The 16,023-nt window shown below is 40.5% G+C and overlaps 3 protein-coding genes across 13 annotated transcripts; all 3 read left to right on the top strand.

Moving 5' to 3' along the window:
- The first annotated feature begins 1,195 nt into the window (after window positions 1-1,195).
- On the top strand, window positions 1,196-7,358 carry LOC116187987 (ubiquitin carboxyl-terminal hydrolase 15-like). 4 transcript variants are annotated; one of them, XM_031517339.1, is made up of 12 exons: window positions 1,196-1,427; window positions 2,126-2,519; window positions 3,206-3,575; window positions 3,686-4,144; window positions 4,264-4,352; window positions 4,446-4,531; window positions 4,837-4,999; window positions 5,352-5,633; window positions 5,775-5,859; window positions 5,997-6,209; window positions 6,311-6,372; window positions 6,495-7,358. In XM_031517339.1, the coding sequence occupies exons 2-12, from the start codon at window positions 2,224-2,226 to the stop codon at window positions 7,072-7,074; spliced, it is 2,685 nt and encodes an 894-aa protein (XP_031373199.1). In that variant the 5' UTR covers window positions 1,196-1,427; window positions 2,126-2,223; the 3' UTR covers window positions 7,075-7,358. The 4 variants fall into 4 exon arrangements, with proteins under 4 accessions (XP_031373199.1, XP_031372964.1, XP_031373043.1 ...); XM_031517104.1 differs by having other exon boundaries at window positions 1,198-1,427; window positions 3,677-4,144; XM_031517183.1 differs by having other exon boundaries at window positions 1,198-1,427; window positions 2,131-2,519; window positions 3,677-4,144.
- Window positions 7,359-7,784: 426 nt separating this feature from the next.
- Window positions 7,785-12,729, top strand: LOC116187598 (pentatricopeptide repeat-containing protein At5g39350-like). 8 transcript variants are annotated; one of them, XM_031516527.1, is made up of 4 exons: window positions 7,785-10,704; window positions 11,360-11,473; window positions 11,933-12,056; window positions 12,238-12,729. In XM_031516527.1, the coding sequence occupies exon 1, from the start codon at window positions 7,854-7,856 to the stop codon at window positions 10,557-10,559; it is 2,706 nt and encodes a 901-aa protein (XP_031372387.1). In that variant the 5' UTR covers window positions 7,785-7,853; the 3' UTR covers window positions 10,560-10,704; window positions 11,360-11,473; window positions 11,933-12,056; window positions 12,238-12,729. The 8 variants fall into 8 exon arrangements, with proteins under 8 accessions (XP_031372387.1, XP_031372610.1, XP_031372305.1 ...); XM_031516750.1 differs by having other exon boundaries at window positions 7,785-10,685; window positions 11,933-12,088; XM_031516445.1 differs by having other exon boundaries at window positions 7,785-10,685.
- Window positions 12,095-13,194, top strand: LOC116188214 (keratin, type I cytoskeletal 10-like). The gene is made up of 2 exons (XM_031517459.1): window positions 12,095-12,525; window positions 12,754-13,194. The coding sequence occupies exons 1-2, from the start codon at window positions 12,203-12,205 to the stop codon at window positions 12,833-12,835; spliced, it is 405 nt and encodes a 134-aa protein (XP_031373319.1). The 5' UTR covers window positions 12,095-12,202; the 3' UTR covers window positions 12,836-13,194.
- Window positions 13,195-16,023: the final 2,829 nt, after the last annotated feature.

The raw sequence follows: 16,023 nt of genomic DNA on the forward strand, positions 1-16,023 counted from the left end.
TTCTGATAAAAAAAATTATTATCTTTTTTTTTTTCGGTATGTATAATGATATCCGGAAGTTCAATGCACTCCGACTAATCTAATTGAATCTGATCGGCCCGCTAAATATAAAGCTCTTCTTGTGGACTTTTTTTCCATTAACAAAATTTAAACTTGAGACTTTATTTACTTAAAGGAGGAACTAATGAATCGATTGATCTAATCCATGTTGGTAATAATTTTCTTTACCTTAAGATTGATTTTTTTTTAATCAAATGTGGGAATAATACCAATCCTTTCTCGGAGATGTCTAATTAATTAGCGGGGGGAATGTCTGAAGAAAATATGAAGACTGCATCAATAATAATAATAAGGTTAATGACCAAAACATCCATAAACTTTGACCCATTTTTAATTTTCGTACAAACTTTATTTTTTGGTAAAAAATGCACGAATTTTGATTTTCTTGTCAAATTAGACATTTGTGCTATTTTCCACCCATTTTGCTAACGTGATGGAAAAATGATATTTACATGACAAATAGTGTCATGTCATGTCAGCAAAAATAATAAAAAATTTAAAGAAAAATAATAAAAAGAGAAAAATGCTTTGATCGGAAAAAAATGTGAGGGTCTTGGCTAGCCTCCGCAACCCCGATAGGGGTCGTTAATAACCTCAGAGGGTGTTGCAACCCAATCGGGAGTGATGGCCGAGATCGAGGCCCTAGTAGTTAAAATCGAGATAATCTTTAAGGATGGTGACTGGGATCGAGGCCTCGCTATCCAGAATCGGAAGAATTCCCAATTTAAGAATTCCCCAATTCCAACAGGTAGGTCCTTGATCCCATCCATCGCTCCCCAGATTAGGCTTGTCGGTGCCCTTTTCTTGTGACTCCAGTCGGGGGGCGGCGACCAACCTTTCCTCTATCAATGCCTTTCTCTCTCTCTTTTTTTTACCGAATGGCATGACTCTATGTACTATGTGACAATAGTTTTTGCCAAGTCAGCAAAATGGATGAAAAATGACAAGGGTATCTAATGTCACAAGAAAATTAAAATTCGTGTTTTTTTTTGTAAAAAAAAAGATTAAAGTTTATACTTCTTTTGGATAATTAATCTTAATAGTAATAATAATAATAATAATAATAATAATAATAATAATAATAATGGTGAAAAGGGAAGGTGGGGTTTGCTTTGGGCAGTGAAAGTGGAGCCGAATACTATTCTGCTGAGCAGTGAGAATGGAGAAACCCCGAGGCTCGCTGTCTGTCCCTCACCTTACCATCTGAGGAATCAAAGAATCTTTTTTGCCCGAAGACAAAGAAGATTAAAAAAAATAAAAATAGGAAACAGAAGGAGGAGGAGGAAGAGGAAGAAGAAGAAGAAGAAGAAGTAGCAGCAGCAGCTGAAGCTGGTTCTACTAGGTCTTGCCTCTTGATTCTTGCGTAGGTAATGCTCAGGGAAAATGCCCTGCTGGGTTTTCATTGATTTCATAGATTAGCTCGAGCTTTTTGCTCGAATCTTAGCTTGGCCATCGTTGCTTCCTTGTGGGGTTTCCTCCCATTTCTCTGAAACCTTCCTGTTGAGTTCATAATTAAGTCAAGCATATTTCTTGCTTGAGTTCTGCATTTCTTTGGGGCATGAAATGCCCAGCTGGTCTTCTTCATTGATTTCAGTTATTAGTCCACTCTGAGCTCGAACGAAGGAAATGCCGGCATTTTTGCGCTAGTGATTGCAAGTAAAGCTTGTGTTTTTGGGGTTCTGTTGTTATGGGAAGTGTTGGAATTGCCCCCCTCGAAAGATGCTGAATTTCTGGGTGTTTCCCTTGGGGTGTTGCCCCGTAGAACGCGCAATCGTCTTGGGTTTTCTTGATTAGGAGTTCTCCTGAAAGACGGCAGAGTTTGAGCTGCCTGTGTTTATTATGTAATGAAGCTGCGGTATGCTTCCTGTTCTTGATTTGTAGGTTTCTTTTAATTGCTAGTTTTGTTGTGGTTGGAGAGGTGAGTTAGAAGCATAGCTAGAGGGTTTCCTGGAGTAGAAGTTTGTGCAAAATGATGAAGCACAAATCACACCCGTATTCATTTTGCCAACGTGCCTTTACAAAATTGCCTCTTTTCAGTGATAAAATTTAGAATCTTCTGCAACAGGACAGGTACAAACGTGACGTGTCTCCTCTGATGTCGATCTCCTATTCGAGCAACTTGAAATAGAAAGTACACGGCATGAGTATGGTAGTAGTAAGGACATGCTTGAGCCAAGGGAAGCTGATATACCAATCTTGTTCCTGGTCTTGGTTGTGCTCCCGGTGGTCTTGTACATATTACTTGGAAAATGGAGTGATGCCGCGAAGAAGAAAGAGAGGGTGAATCTGCTCGCTCAGCTTGCTGCTGAGGAGGCTTTGAGGGTGGAGACAATGGCTGTTGCAGCCACTGTTGTCCCTCACGTGGTCCCTCCAAAACCAAAAAGTAGTCTTCATGAGTGCGCACAATGCCTCAGTCCCGCAACTACTCGGTGCTCGAGATGCAAGTCTGTTAGATATTGGTCAGTGAAACACTTCTCTTTCAGATTTGCTCATCATTGAATTTTGAAACTTTGTCATGGCTTTAGCTTATGGATGACATTTGCCCTGTGGATTTCTCAAATGAAGTGATTTTTACTTCTAATCTCATCTACATCTGGAATGCTTCAAATTTAGTGGAAAATATTGTTTTGCTTCTCCTGATGAAACAGTCGCAAATTTTTTATTGGGTATTCGATTTTTGAGAATATCTAGCCAAGGACAATTTGGAACTTCCCAGGGTACAAGCTGGATTTCAATGTGCAAACTAGACTAGACCTTCAGGGGATTAATAGGAGAAAACTAACATAACAGACATGAATATAGCTAGTTCATGGTTTTTCATTCGATGTAAAACAACCAATTATCGTAGTGCCCTGTGTTTGAAGTAATAGAGACAATCAAAATGGAATTGCCATATAAAGTGCAATTGTTTTATGTGGTGATTCCATTCCATTTCCCATTTTATTCCTTCTTAGCAAAGTGTTCGAAGATTACGAATTGGTAAGAAGGTAGACTAATATGTAAAAAATTGAGCTTATTTAACAGAATTATATGGATATTTCACATACAATATATGGAGACAAATGCCTCATAAACGATTGATTTTTACTGGGAGATACTGTATTCAGCCGACTATCTCAGTACAATATTTTTCTATTGCTTGCAGTTCCGGGAAGTGCCAAATAATTCACTGGAGGCAGGTTCATCAGCACGAATGTCAGCCACTTGATTCTAACTCAGAGGATAGTATGGATTATCAGTCACATGGTTGCAATTTCCAGGAGGCTACGGTAGAAAAGCTCCCTTCAGAAAATCATCTTGCATCATATGTCTCAGATGAAGCTTCCCAGGCCCATGTGCCTGCGAGAAGACCCAGAGAGAAGCGAATTTCCCGTAAGTGCAACCGGGAAATGTTGAGAAAAGAAGATGGTGTCGTCTCAGTTGGTTTTGAAGAAGCCCGTGGGAATGTTGGTTCGACCGATAATATAATGTCTCCTAATGCTTGTGCCCAGAAAGAGATTTTAACAAAGCATAAGGTCTATTTTTCACATCTTTTCTTTGTTATTCTCGTTAAAGCATTTTTGCCCATGTATAAGTGTGTAGTATCCTTCCTGTCATTATTGCTGTATTGGTCCAGATCATGCAGAATAAGGAGGCAAGGGTGCTTGAAGAAGGAACTCCTAGGAAGAGCAAAGTCAGAAACTCGAGCACATATATCAATGGAAATGCAACTTCAGTGGATGCAATTCATGAAAATCATAAGTGTGAGACCCAACAAGATAGTTCCTGCTCTTCATCAGGAACCCAGAAAAACATTCATCAGACTCCACCTCCCCCTTATATAAAACCAGATTATGGAAGTTCCGTTCAGTCAGGAGGGGCTGCTAGTGGTATAAAATCCGGCACGAGAATCTCAAAGAAACAGTCTGGAAAAGCATCTCAAGAGCAGGGATGCATTGAAGTTGATAAGAGGGCACAAGCTGTGGAAGGAAGTAATGCGATTGCTAATATGGGAATTATGAAGATGATGGGATTAAGGAAGTCAGTGAAGGTTGTGAGGCAGGACGCTTGGGAACTAAATGGCGAGGGACAAAAGAAAACGAAGGTTAGTGTAAACCTCTGTTCACGCCCTGCTGAAGCTTTGATTTATCTTACTGTGCGAGTGAGTTGTTACTAATGTCATATTACGCATGCATAATTTTTTCCATTTTCCCCTTATTCCAGATGTTGTTTCCTTATGAAGAATTTGTGAAGTTCTTTCAATATGAGGTCTTTGACTTGTTGCCGAGGGGCCTCATCAATTGTGGAAACAGGTACCATCATCAGAACAGAGCTCGAAAGTGGAGGATCTTTTTCTGAAATTTTTTTTGGCATTCTAATTTTTCATGTGGTTTTCTCTGTTTCAGCTGCTATGCTAATGCTGTGTTGCAGTGCCTGACATGCACGAGGCCTCTCACCATCTATTTGCTCCGTCGATCTCATTCCAGGGCCTGTAATACATTTTTCTGCCTCTTTAGCAGCATCTTGCAATTTTAGCTGTGAATAGTCTTTAGTTCTCTCAAACTTGCTTTAGATTCTTCAGTGTTTTGAGTTTCTCATTTGGAATTAAAAGAAAATTAGGAAGAAAGGGTGTACCAATTTGCCGCTCACAAGGCATTTAATTATCAAATACATCTATGTGCTTTTTTCTCTGTCTTCTTAATTGAAATAGGAGACTCCTCCCAGTGTTCTAGAACTAAACGAAGTCCATTTGTTTGTTACCTTTTATTGAGCATTGTCTTTTAAAACTTATATCAGGTTGTGGGAAGGACTGGTGTCTTATGTGTGAACTTGAGCAGCACGTGACGATGCTAAGAGAAACTGGTGCACCACTCTCCCCTAGTCGAATTCTCTCGCACATGCGAAGCATAAACCGCCAGATTGGTGACGGCAGTCAGGAAGATGCCCATGAATTTTTGAGGTTTGTGAAATTTAATGGGCCGCTTGTTTTAGTTCTTCTTCCATGATTGGGATTAATATGTACAGATTACCTGATATTTGCTTTGGTATTGGAAACTTTTCGAGTTCTGTTTTCACTTCAGAAGAATCTTGGATGAAAGAAACACGGCAAACATACTTTCCTCACATTAAATGTAGAACTGAAAACAAGAGCTAAGGTTCATTATTAGAGAAACTTTCTAGCTAATCCTCCTTCAATGTGTGGTGTGAAGAATTCCATAGGATGTGATATAGAAGGTGATCCCTGCCCAACATATGCAGACATAAGGGACGATTTTCTACTTCCTTAACTCCTGCATTCCATGCTTGTCTAGGCTTCTTGTAGCATCAATGCAATCTATATGCTTGGAGGGGCTGGGTGGTGAGAGGAAGGTTGACCCAAAACTGCAAGAGACGACCTTTATACAACACACCTTTGGTGGGCGCTTGAGATCGAGGGTGAAGTGTTTGACATGCCATCATGAGTCGGAACGGTATGAGAACATTATGGATCTCACATTGGAGATATATGGTTGGGTGGAATCGCTGGAAGATGCTTTAACGCAGTTTACAACTCCTGAGGATTTGGATGGAGAAAACATGTATAGATGTGGAAGGTTAGATTGATGGAATTTGTTCAGTAGTTGTCTGCTTACTCTTTATTATTATTATTTTTTCCAATTTTTTGGTGAAGGTCTGCTCACATTTTTATTGTTTAGTTTCTGATTTGTTAACTACTTGAATTTTCCCAAATTAAGGTGTGCTACTTATGTTCAAGCCAGAAAGCAGTTGAGCGTACATGAGGCCCCGAACATCCTCACCATTGTCTTGAAAAGATTTCAGGTAGCATTAATAACTGCCAGGTCGTGCTTTTATTAAGAACAACCAATGATTCTCTACCATGCTTTGTTCTGTTTCCTTAATCGAGCTTTAGATTTTTATCTTCCTTTAGTGGTTTGACATGTTTTGAACTTCTCCAGGAAGGAAGATACGGGAAAATAAACAAGTGCATAACATTTCCCGAAATGCTGGATATGATCCCATACATGACCGGAACTGGAGATATGCCTCCGCTCTACTTGCTTTATGCCGTGGTCGTCCATCTTGACACATTGAATGCATCCTTTTCGGGCCATTATGTATGTTATGTTAGAAACTTGCAAGGCAGTTGGTACAGGATAGATGACACTGAGGTAACCATCTCCTTGTAAAAGGTCTTTTCTTTGGTTTGACGAACAAATATGATCGATTTTGCAGTCTTTTGACCAATGATACTAAGATTTCCAATGAACAGGTCCAGCCTGTCCTGATGAGCCAGGTGATGTCAGAAGGAGCATATATCTTATTTTACATGCGGTAAATATGTCAATTTCCAATTACTTTCTATTCATTTTACTATTTTTGCACAGGAAAATTGTGTAACTGTGAAAACAAGAATGTTCTTCTATTGTGATGTATGCCATATATACTCCTTGCAGGTCCAGCCCACGCCCGCACAAGGCTTATCTCGGGAAATCTGAAAGGGAGACTGATCCTGGCTCTTTGAGGCACTGTGCCCTGAGAAGTCAAAAGCATTCGAGGCCCAGACAGAGCAAGTCGAGTGACCACCTTGTAGTCCCACCAGAGCCATTCTCGCACTCGACCAAGCTCGCCTCTAATGGCGTAGTCCGGGTGACTGAGAATGGTAATATCTGGCCCGTAGTCGAGAAATACAGTGAGTTCTCAGACGCCACATCGAGCGATTGGTCCCTCTTCACGAGCTCCGACGATGCTTCTTTCACCACTGAGAGCACGAGGGACTCTTTCAGCACGGCGGACTACTCGGACAACGGAAATGGTGACCTGATCTCCTCGATATTCAGCAACCTGTATGGCCAAGATTACTCGCCAAGGAACACGGTCTCGTGCAGGTTGTTCTCGAATAGCGGGGCCCAGACGAGGTTCGCCTCGGAAGAAAAGGGATATGTGCTGGATTCTTACTTGTCGGCTCAACACAACCACAGACGAAGAGGGCTTGGTACCGATCGAACTTCTAGTCACTGTAAATCGACTTCGTAGATTAGATCATCTTAGGCAGGTTTAGATATGAATGCCCCTGATTTCTTTTTTCTTCGATTTTCGATTTCAATTCTCTGTTGAATGGGGTAATGTAGCTTAGCTCAGTAGCTGATTCAAACTTGCTCTTCTATTCTTCTTGTCTAATTATCATTATTGGAAACATGAGGATGTTTTGGCCCCTCAAGTCATCAGTGGTTGCTCAGCTGAGTAGTTTGTAATTGTAAAATGAAAATTATGAAGGTTTCTCTTTTTATATTTTATACTAAATGGTCCCCTAAATTGTATCCTCTCTCATTCAAGTCTTTCTACTTCAATTTGATGTGATTAAGTCCGTCACACTTTAAAAACTTGTGCCCGAAAGAAAAATAAAAAAATGAAAGCTCGTAATGTTGTTCATCGGGAGAGATTCCGATAATCGTGTGCTCTGAACAATAGCTCATTGTCCCTACATCGATGTTGGTAAACTCTTGATCAAGGAACCCAAATATAGCAGCAACCCTTATAGCCTTCTTCTTGCAAATTTTGCTAGATACGTGAAATGGGCGACTTAAATGGGAGAAAAGCAATCAATGGGCTTTTTCTGATAATAAAAAAAAAGAAGAAGGACCAATGGGCTTTTCCGATCAAGAGGCCCAATGGGGATTTCTGATAAAAAAAGCCCATGGGCTTTGATTTTGTACGCTGGTTCTCTCTTTTCTTACTCACGCACGCACACCCTCCTTCCATGTCGACCGACGGCAAGATTGCGAAGCCGCCATTGCAGATGAACTCGCCGAGACATGAGCAGGTTCTTCTTCCTGAGCCGCCATGTCTCTGTTGGGTACAGTCTGCGAGCGAGATCACTGAGCTCACTCAGCTCCGCTACCATCTCCATCTATCAAAACAACGAAAGGTTGTCCCTTCAAGAATGCGTCTCCCTGTTACAGCACCTGGGTGATACGGGAGACGCAGCCTGTGGCAAGTCCCTCCATTCGACTTGCGTAAAGTCCGGTTTCGATCGGGATGTCTTCGTGACGAACAACATCATGAGGCTATACACCCGGTGTGGCGATTTGTTGAGTGCCCGTCGCCTGTTCGACGGAATGCCTGAACGGAATTTGGTCTCCTGGACGAGCATGCTTTCTTGTTACGTGCATAACGGGCAGTACGGGGAAGGTCTGGGGGTTTATTCTCTTATGTGTCGATCGGGTGTGATGCCCAATGAGTTTGGTTTCTCCTTGGCTCTCAAGGCGTGCAGATTGGCCAATGATTTCACCAAGGGGCTGTTGATCCATGGACAGATAATTAAGTCTGGGTTTGATTTGTATAAATTTTGCATTGCTTCTTTGCTCGGGATATATGTTGGATATGGAGACGTTGAAGCTGGGCGTACGCTGTTTGACAGCATTCCACTGGGAGAAGAATCCGAGGCCTTGTGGAATGCATTGCTCGATGGTTATGTCAAGATCTCATACATAGACGAAGCACTTCGGTTATTTAATCAGATGGCGTACTCTCGTTCTCCACCAAATAGTCTTACTTATTCAATGCTTGTAAAACTATGTGCTGACACATTGAATCTTGATATGGGAAAATCTTTTCACGGCCGAATAGCAAAAGTCGGGCTCGAGAATGATGCTGTTGTTGGTGGGTCTCTTGTTGATTGCTATGCGAAGTTGGGTTTTTTGGATGGTGCACTTAAAGCTTTTGAAAATCTAGAGGAGAAGGACAACACGGTATGCTGTACCTTGCTGTCTGGGTTTTGTCAGATTGCTGATGCTACAAAGGGCTGGAATTGTTATATTAGATTTCTGTCAGAAGGCAATAAACCCGACATGTATACCTTAGCAAGTGTTCTCTGTTTATGCTCTTACATGGATAGTAGGACTCTTGGTTCTCTAGTGCACTGCTCTGTGATTAAATATGGCTTTGAGTTGGATGCTTTTCTGGGCAGTGCTATTATTGAAGTTTATGGAGGCGTGGGAATGATTTCCGATGCGTATCAATGCTTCTTTGATGTCAGAGATAAAAATGAGGTTTGCTTCGGTGTGATGATCAATAACTTGGTTTTAAATTCAAACAACGAGAGGGCTCTGGTTCTGTTCGACGAGCTGAGGAATCTTGGTCTTATACCAGATCACTCCATCCTCAGCTACATTCTTCGCGCTTGTGCAAATCTTAAGATGTTGTTAGAAGGAAAATCAATTCATTGCTGTATTGTGAAAGACTGCCATGATTCTGACTCCAGATTATGCATTGAAAATGCTCTTATTGAGATGTATGCTAAATGTGGAGCAATTGATTGTGCGAATCTGGTGCTTAAGGGGATGGAACGGCAGAGTGAATTCTCATGGACAAATGTTATATCTGGTTACAGCGAAATGGGTCGTTATGAAGAAGCCCTGCAGTTGTTCCGAGGAATCCTTTACACCTCAGTCTCCATGAAGCCAACTCAGTTCACACTCGTCAATGTTCTTCAGGCCTGTTCAAAGACAGATTCACCAGCTAGAGGAAAGCAAATCCATGCTTATGCTGTAAAACAAGGATTTGAATCTCATCTCTTTGTGCAGAGCTCGCTGATCAACATGTATGCAGCATCTAAAGACGGGATTCAGGATGCTTGTCAAGTATTCTCTTCCATGAAGAAAAGGGACCCTATCTCCTGGAGTTCTATAATAACAGCATTAACACAAAATGGGTACACTGAGGAAGCTTTAAAAGTTTTTGCAGAATTTCAACATTCACCTGATTATTCAGTTGACGATTCTACATTGTCTAGCTGTATCTCAGCTTGTGCTAGCTTAGCTGCATTGGATGTAGGCAAGGCCTTGCACGCCTTTGCTGTTAAAATTGGGTTTGCATCGGAATTTCATGTGGAGACTGCCATCATAGATATGTACAGCAAGGGTGGGACCTTAAAGGATGCCCGAACGTTTTTTGATGAAAAGAGAGATCGCAACTTGGTTTCTTGGACAGCTATGATGTCTGGGTATGCTAACCATGGGTATGGGAAAGAAGCCGTTAAGCTGTTTAATGAAATGAAGGAATCGGGATTAGACCCCGATGGGATTACCTTTGTTGGCATTTTAATGGCTTGTAGTCACGCAGGGCTTGTGAATGAAGGCAGGGAATTGTTTGAATCCCTGAGAAATGATCACTGCTCAGAATTGACAATAAACCACTATGCTTGCATGGTTGATCTCCTTGGTCGAGCTGGTAATGTGGATGAGGCAGTGGATTTCATAAAAAGAGCTCCATTTCATTCTAAATCTCTTCTTTGGAAAACATTACTAGGTGCCTGCAGGAAACATGGAAACGTTGAATTAGGAAATCAGATTGCAGGGATGTTGGTTGAATTAGAGCCTGAGGAGTCCTCCAATTATCTACTACTGTCTAACATATATGCATCAGCGGAGATATGGGACAGTTCGAAGAAAGTCAGGAACAAATTGAAAGGAGTGAAAACTTGTAAGCAACCCGGTAGGAGTTGGATTCAAGTGGTCTGATGATATTTGGATGGCTTCAGAAGTGGAACCTATAGCTGGTCAAATTAAAGGTTGGCTTTGGAAATTCGTAGTCATGTTCCCATTTTCTCATGCCAAATGGGATTGGGTTCTCGAAGTTGAAGACAGGTATCTCAATCCATGATCAGTAAGAATGTTCTGGCCTGACTTTATCTTTCCATTTCTATTCACAGATATATGATTATATACTATTTTTGGATGACCCTTGATCTGTTAATAACTATGTCAATGGCACCTGGTTTTGAAAAATGGAGAATATACGTTATTTGCTATTTTTATTGATGCTGTCATATATTAATTTTTTCAACGGAGCACATGAGGATATTGTGTGGCTGATCATAGTGCCATGGATTGCCCGGCTTATGCTGTGGTGATCAGATGGCGGAAAATGATGTTTAGCCTTACTCATCTGAGTGCATTAAGATCAGAAATATGCTTCTTCATCTTGCCATAAACAAAAAGTGATTGCAAATAGGCAGAGTGGAAGATGACGAAAGAAAGCAGGTACTTATGATGGCTTGCCATATTGCTTGATGTCTCCTGGTGCGGCAAACTTATTGCTGTGCCGAACGTTGAGGATATGCAAGCATGAATATGCATATCTCAAGTATCTGATTCTACTCTGTCCATCATCCTTTCGATATATTTGGCAACATTGCTTTCATTTGAAATTCAGATAATTTCTCGAACCCTAATAGCAGTGCTTGTTGATTGTTTTCCTTTCATTGTTTTTCTAATGGTATTTGACTTGGCCTTATCGTAGTCTTATGTTACTTCTTCAGGGATCTGCTAGAAATTGAGGGATTGCTCAATTGTGGGTCCACTTTAGCCATTAAATCACAAGGCATGTGCTGCAGAAATCAAGGAATCTTTATATTTGCCTGGATATTTCTCAGGTACCCTATTTTAATTTCAGCTGCACTTCTACCTGGTATTTTTGTTATGGTCATTAGGAATCTATAAACCATATATAATTTGGCGGCCGCCAAACTAACTTTCTTTAAATTTTTATATGAAATCATTTTATTTATCTTCATTACTTCATCAATCTGTATGTTAGCTGTCCCCTATGATTTATTTTTTCCGAGTCAAATGCAATTGAATAATATCATTCTTGAGTTAACAACCGGCCTGGAGAATTCTTTGAGATGGATATTTATCAAGTATTGGATGGCTGTGGAATATTCAGATGAGTTTTATTTCTGCATTATGCCTTTGATTAATCAGCTTCGTAGCTTAAATGTGCAGTCTAGTTTTTCTTTGGATGATATGGTTAGAGACTTATAGTTGTATAGGCACATGGTGTTTTCTTTTAACTTGAATGGATCAATTGACATGAAGGATTTCAACTGTAGGTCTTTACTCCAATTACTTATAATGGAAGGGGTCTACTCTTTCGACCAATTTATATGCCAGTTATATAAAGGTTCAGCTTTCCTGGATTGCTGATCAGTCTGAATTCCAGACTTTCAGCGCAAGGTACCTCCATCAGAATACTGCAAAGTGCCCATGTAATAAACGTGCTACTGGTAATATATAAAAAGGAAGAATTGGGAGGAGACAAACGTCAACATGATTGGCATGTTCTTTATATCAACAATTAATCATACTACAGCTTCTGGACAATGGTGGATCTAAGAACCGTGCTCTGTTTCTGCAGCAGAAAGAAGAAACACAACCAAGCAAGGCCTGTGATAGCTCTGATCAATCCTGCACGCGCTCTGAAATCGCATCCTAAGCACTTTAATGCCTCGTTGGAGCAAGGTGAAAATGGCAGCGGTGATAGGGTTGGGGCTGCGAGAGATGGGGGGGTGGTCGTTTTGGCTGCTGCTGCCATAGTTGCTGGTCAAGGCGGAGGCTTTAGCGATGCAGGGTTCGAGGGAGGCAGGGAAGGTGAGGCTGGTGAAGGCGGCGAAGGTGGGGCTGGCGGGTGTGGTGCTGGACTTCGGTAAGTATGGCAATAGCATGCGTAAGAATCTGTTTGATTCCCATGCGTTCTTTGGATCCTTGGAATATGTACTTATTCTAAGAAGTAATTTTGTTCTGTTGTGACTTAATGTCAAAAAAAGATCATTGCTTGTTAAAATCACGATGAAGTAATGGGAAATATTTGCCGTAGTTTGATAAATTATAAATGGTTCGATTTTGTGGATGATGCGAGAGTTTTGGCCTACAGAAGGGCCTGCTGGTTGATCCACTCTTTGCCCCAGCACATTGGTTCGTTCGGTCAACAGTGGTGCAGCACCGAGATACCCTAATGTTCATTGCACGATCTTGTTCTTATGGTAGGCTCGGACAGAAGTGACCCACCGCAAGTTACTCAGTCGATGTGATTACCAACCTAACATATTTGACAGATTAACCAATTGGACCCGGCAGGACAACTCACCATCTTCGTGCATGCAACTTAACCTACATGATGACTGAATCTCGTGCTAGACACGGGGATTCTGTGTAAAGAATCATACGCCGTCTTCTTGGACCCATTCAACTGAGATGTATATCTCAATCTCTTCGACTTTTGTTCCAATTTCTAACTGCATATGATGTAGATTCGACACGCTAATAAAAATGATGGTATAACACGCGCACGCATCTTACTTGGCATTTTCCGCAATCTTTCATGTTTGATCGACATAGGAGAATGAATGATTGTGATCTCGAGAAGTGGGGCTGGTGCTTGTCCCAATTCAAGTGATGGGCGGCAAATAATATCAATAAAATATATTAATAAAGAGAGATGAATTTGTATTTCAAAATTCTTATGGGAAGTGGGAATATCTGTGAGATTTGAGCCCTGCACCCAGCAAGCTTTGCTGTCACCACGTGAACCGAAGACCTAATGGCCAAAGATTTGGGCACCAATACCCAACAGGACTTAATCGGAAACCACCTCACATTTCCTCTATTATGTAACTATACATATACATATATGAGTTCATATATGTATAAATAAAAGCTTATTGCATCTAATCTCAAACACCATTGAGCATATGCCAATGCTTGGAATATATTCAAGTCCCACTTATTAGCATCCTGTCATCAATAATTGTAATCACGTGTGTTTTTATTTTTTGGATTATAATCTAACTCTACCCAACTTAACTCTATTATTCCCCAAATTCAATAATATATAATTACTGCTTTGTCTTTTTCTTTCATTTAATAACACTTTCTCTCTCATACTTTTTCATAATCATTTTTAAAATCAAATTTTGAATAATAAATTTACCATCTACTTTTACATATATATATATATATATATGTATTTATATATTATCATATATTAATATATTTATCAATATTTACAATTATTATACACAACGAAGTTGAGTTGGATCACTTATCCAACTCGAAAACTAAACGGAAGCCTAGCTCTCTTTAAAGAATCATAAAGATAAAGTCATGATTTGGGCAGATTGTGTTTTCCATGCTTCTTTGTATTCTAAATCTTTTCTCTTCCTCCAAACTGAGACTACTTTATTAGAGGTCTTTGATTAACCCCACAAAAGAATCTCAAAAGGAGGAGACCTAATTTGGAGATATCATCTTAACTATATGGAGCATAATTAAGTGGAAGTTGCAATCATAATCCATTATTTCTTAGCCAATAATCGATTAGGTACTTGCCCTCGCAATGGAGAGCATTTATGCCGACTCATATTATACAATTACTTGCGTTGATTTACATCTGACTCGTTCGTGTTGGCGACAAAGTATCTTGTTGGTTGATTGGTGTCCATTTTGGCACCTGGACCAGCCTAACATTTAAGGGTTTTAAGTACGACGAATCATAAGTTTAAGCAATCCTCGCCAGTTATACTGTATCAAATTTGCTACGGTCACTCCTCCCCTCAAAAGGATATCTATCAATATTGAAACAATAACTTGCCACATGGAGGCTTGCAATTGGGTGAGGAACTTTCCCCAAAGCAATGCTAGGCATCATCCTCTCTATCTCATAATTCAAAAATTATTGTGTCCCCATATATGGAAATTCAGATGCCCAACATGACAAGTCATGAGTGGCCTATGAGTTCTCTCTCCTTGTTCCATTGCTTCATCAATGACTTGTCATCAGAACAAGAGGACAGTGCTTGGTTACTTGTCTTTTTTCAGTGAATCATATCTCTTTGAAGTGTGGCAGATCTTTGACCCCTTTAAATTCATGTATATTTCTTTGAAGTGGGTGTGCATGTGTAACTCAAATAAATTAATTAATTAATTAAAAGGACAAATACATAGTATTAGACACCTACTATTTTCTTATATTAATGTATTCGCACATATGCACACATGATTGATGGGTCTATCATGTAAAGTTGTCCCTTTGATTATGAGTGCCGATGTATGAATCATCTTGCCTATTTAAAGTCCACTCACTTCCTTGACATTGGCCATCGCAAGAACAACTCTCTCTCTCTCTCTCTCTCTATACTTCTCTCAAATCCTAGTTTTGCTTCACTTTCAAATCTTTATTCTCATACTTTGCAATGGCTTCTTCGCTTGTACTGGAAAGTCGAGGAATCGCCAACAACGTTAAGTTGCATGAAGACTTCGAAGGAATTGATGTAGAAGTACTGGAAATCAACAGTTCTATCCTCAAGTCCTTGCTCGAAGATGCACAAGGCGATGACCAAGACTACGATCAGTTAAACGATGTCATTCGATCTCTAGAGGCAGAGATAGATCCAAGCAGTTTAGCTGGTCATGACTTGGGAACACATACCAAAGTCATCAATGATCTTGTCGCAGGGGATGAGAATTCGACGATTAACAGTAGGGGGAGAGACGGAAGCCGTGACTGGTCGGAGTACTCATCAGATGACTTCAGCTGGATCGACATGGACACGGTGCCCTCGTCCCCTGGAGAGGGCATGGATTGGTACATGGAGGAGTTCGGAGACGAGATGAACTGCTTAACTCAGTTTGGATGTATCGGCGATTATTATCAATACCCTCAAGTTTACTCCTCGGAGGAGCCGGCGTACGGCTCTTTGTGGCATGAAACCTCCCATGAGATGATGGAATAGCTGAGATTCAACTGATCATAATCCGTGTATCTTTCCCATTTCGAGCATAAGCTTGTGTACATTTGCCCAATTCAATTGGAAAACAAGAAGAACCAATTGATCCTGAACTCCTTTTTTTTTTTTTTTATGAATAATGCATAATATATTGATCAAAACGAAGTGGAAGATACATAGTTATCAAGGTTCGAGTATTCCTGGAAAATACATAAAGAGTTAAAATTTGACTCTGAGCCAAATTGGCCGAGATCATGAGCCAGGATGTTATCCGACCTTGTGATCCATGAACATTTCCAGTCAATAAGACTGTTGAGAATAGAATTAATATCCGATACTAAGCTCCTAATCTCCCATGGAGAGGCATGAGGGTGCAAAATAGCATCGACAAGCATCAGAGCGTCGCAATGTAGCCAAAT

This window comes from Punica granatum, chromosome 1 (assembly GCF_007655135.1).
Source record: "Punica granatum isolate Tunisia-2019 chromosome 1, ASM765513v2, whole genome shotgun sequence".
NCBI lineage: Eukaryota > Viridiplantae > Streptophyta > Magnoliopsida > Myrtales > Lythraceae > Punica > Punica granatum.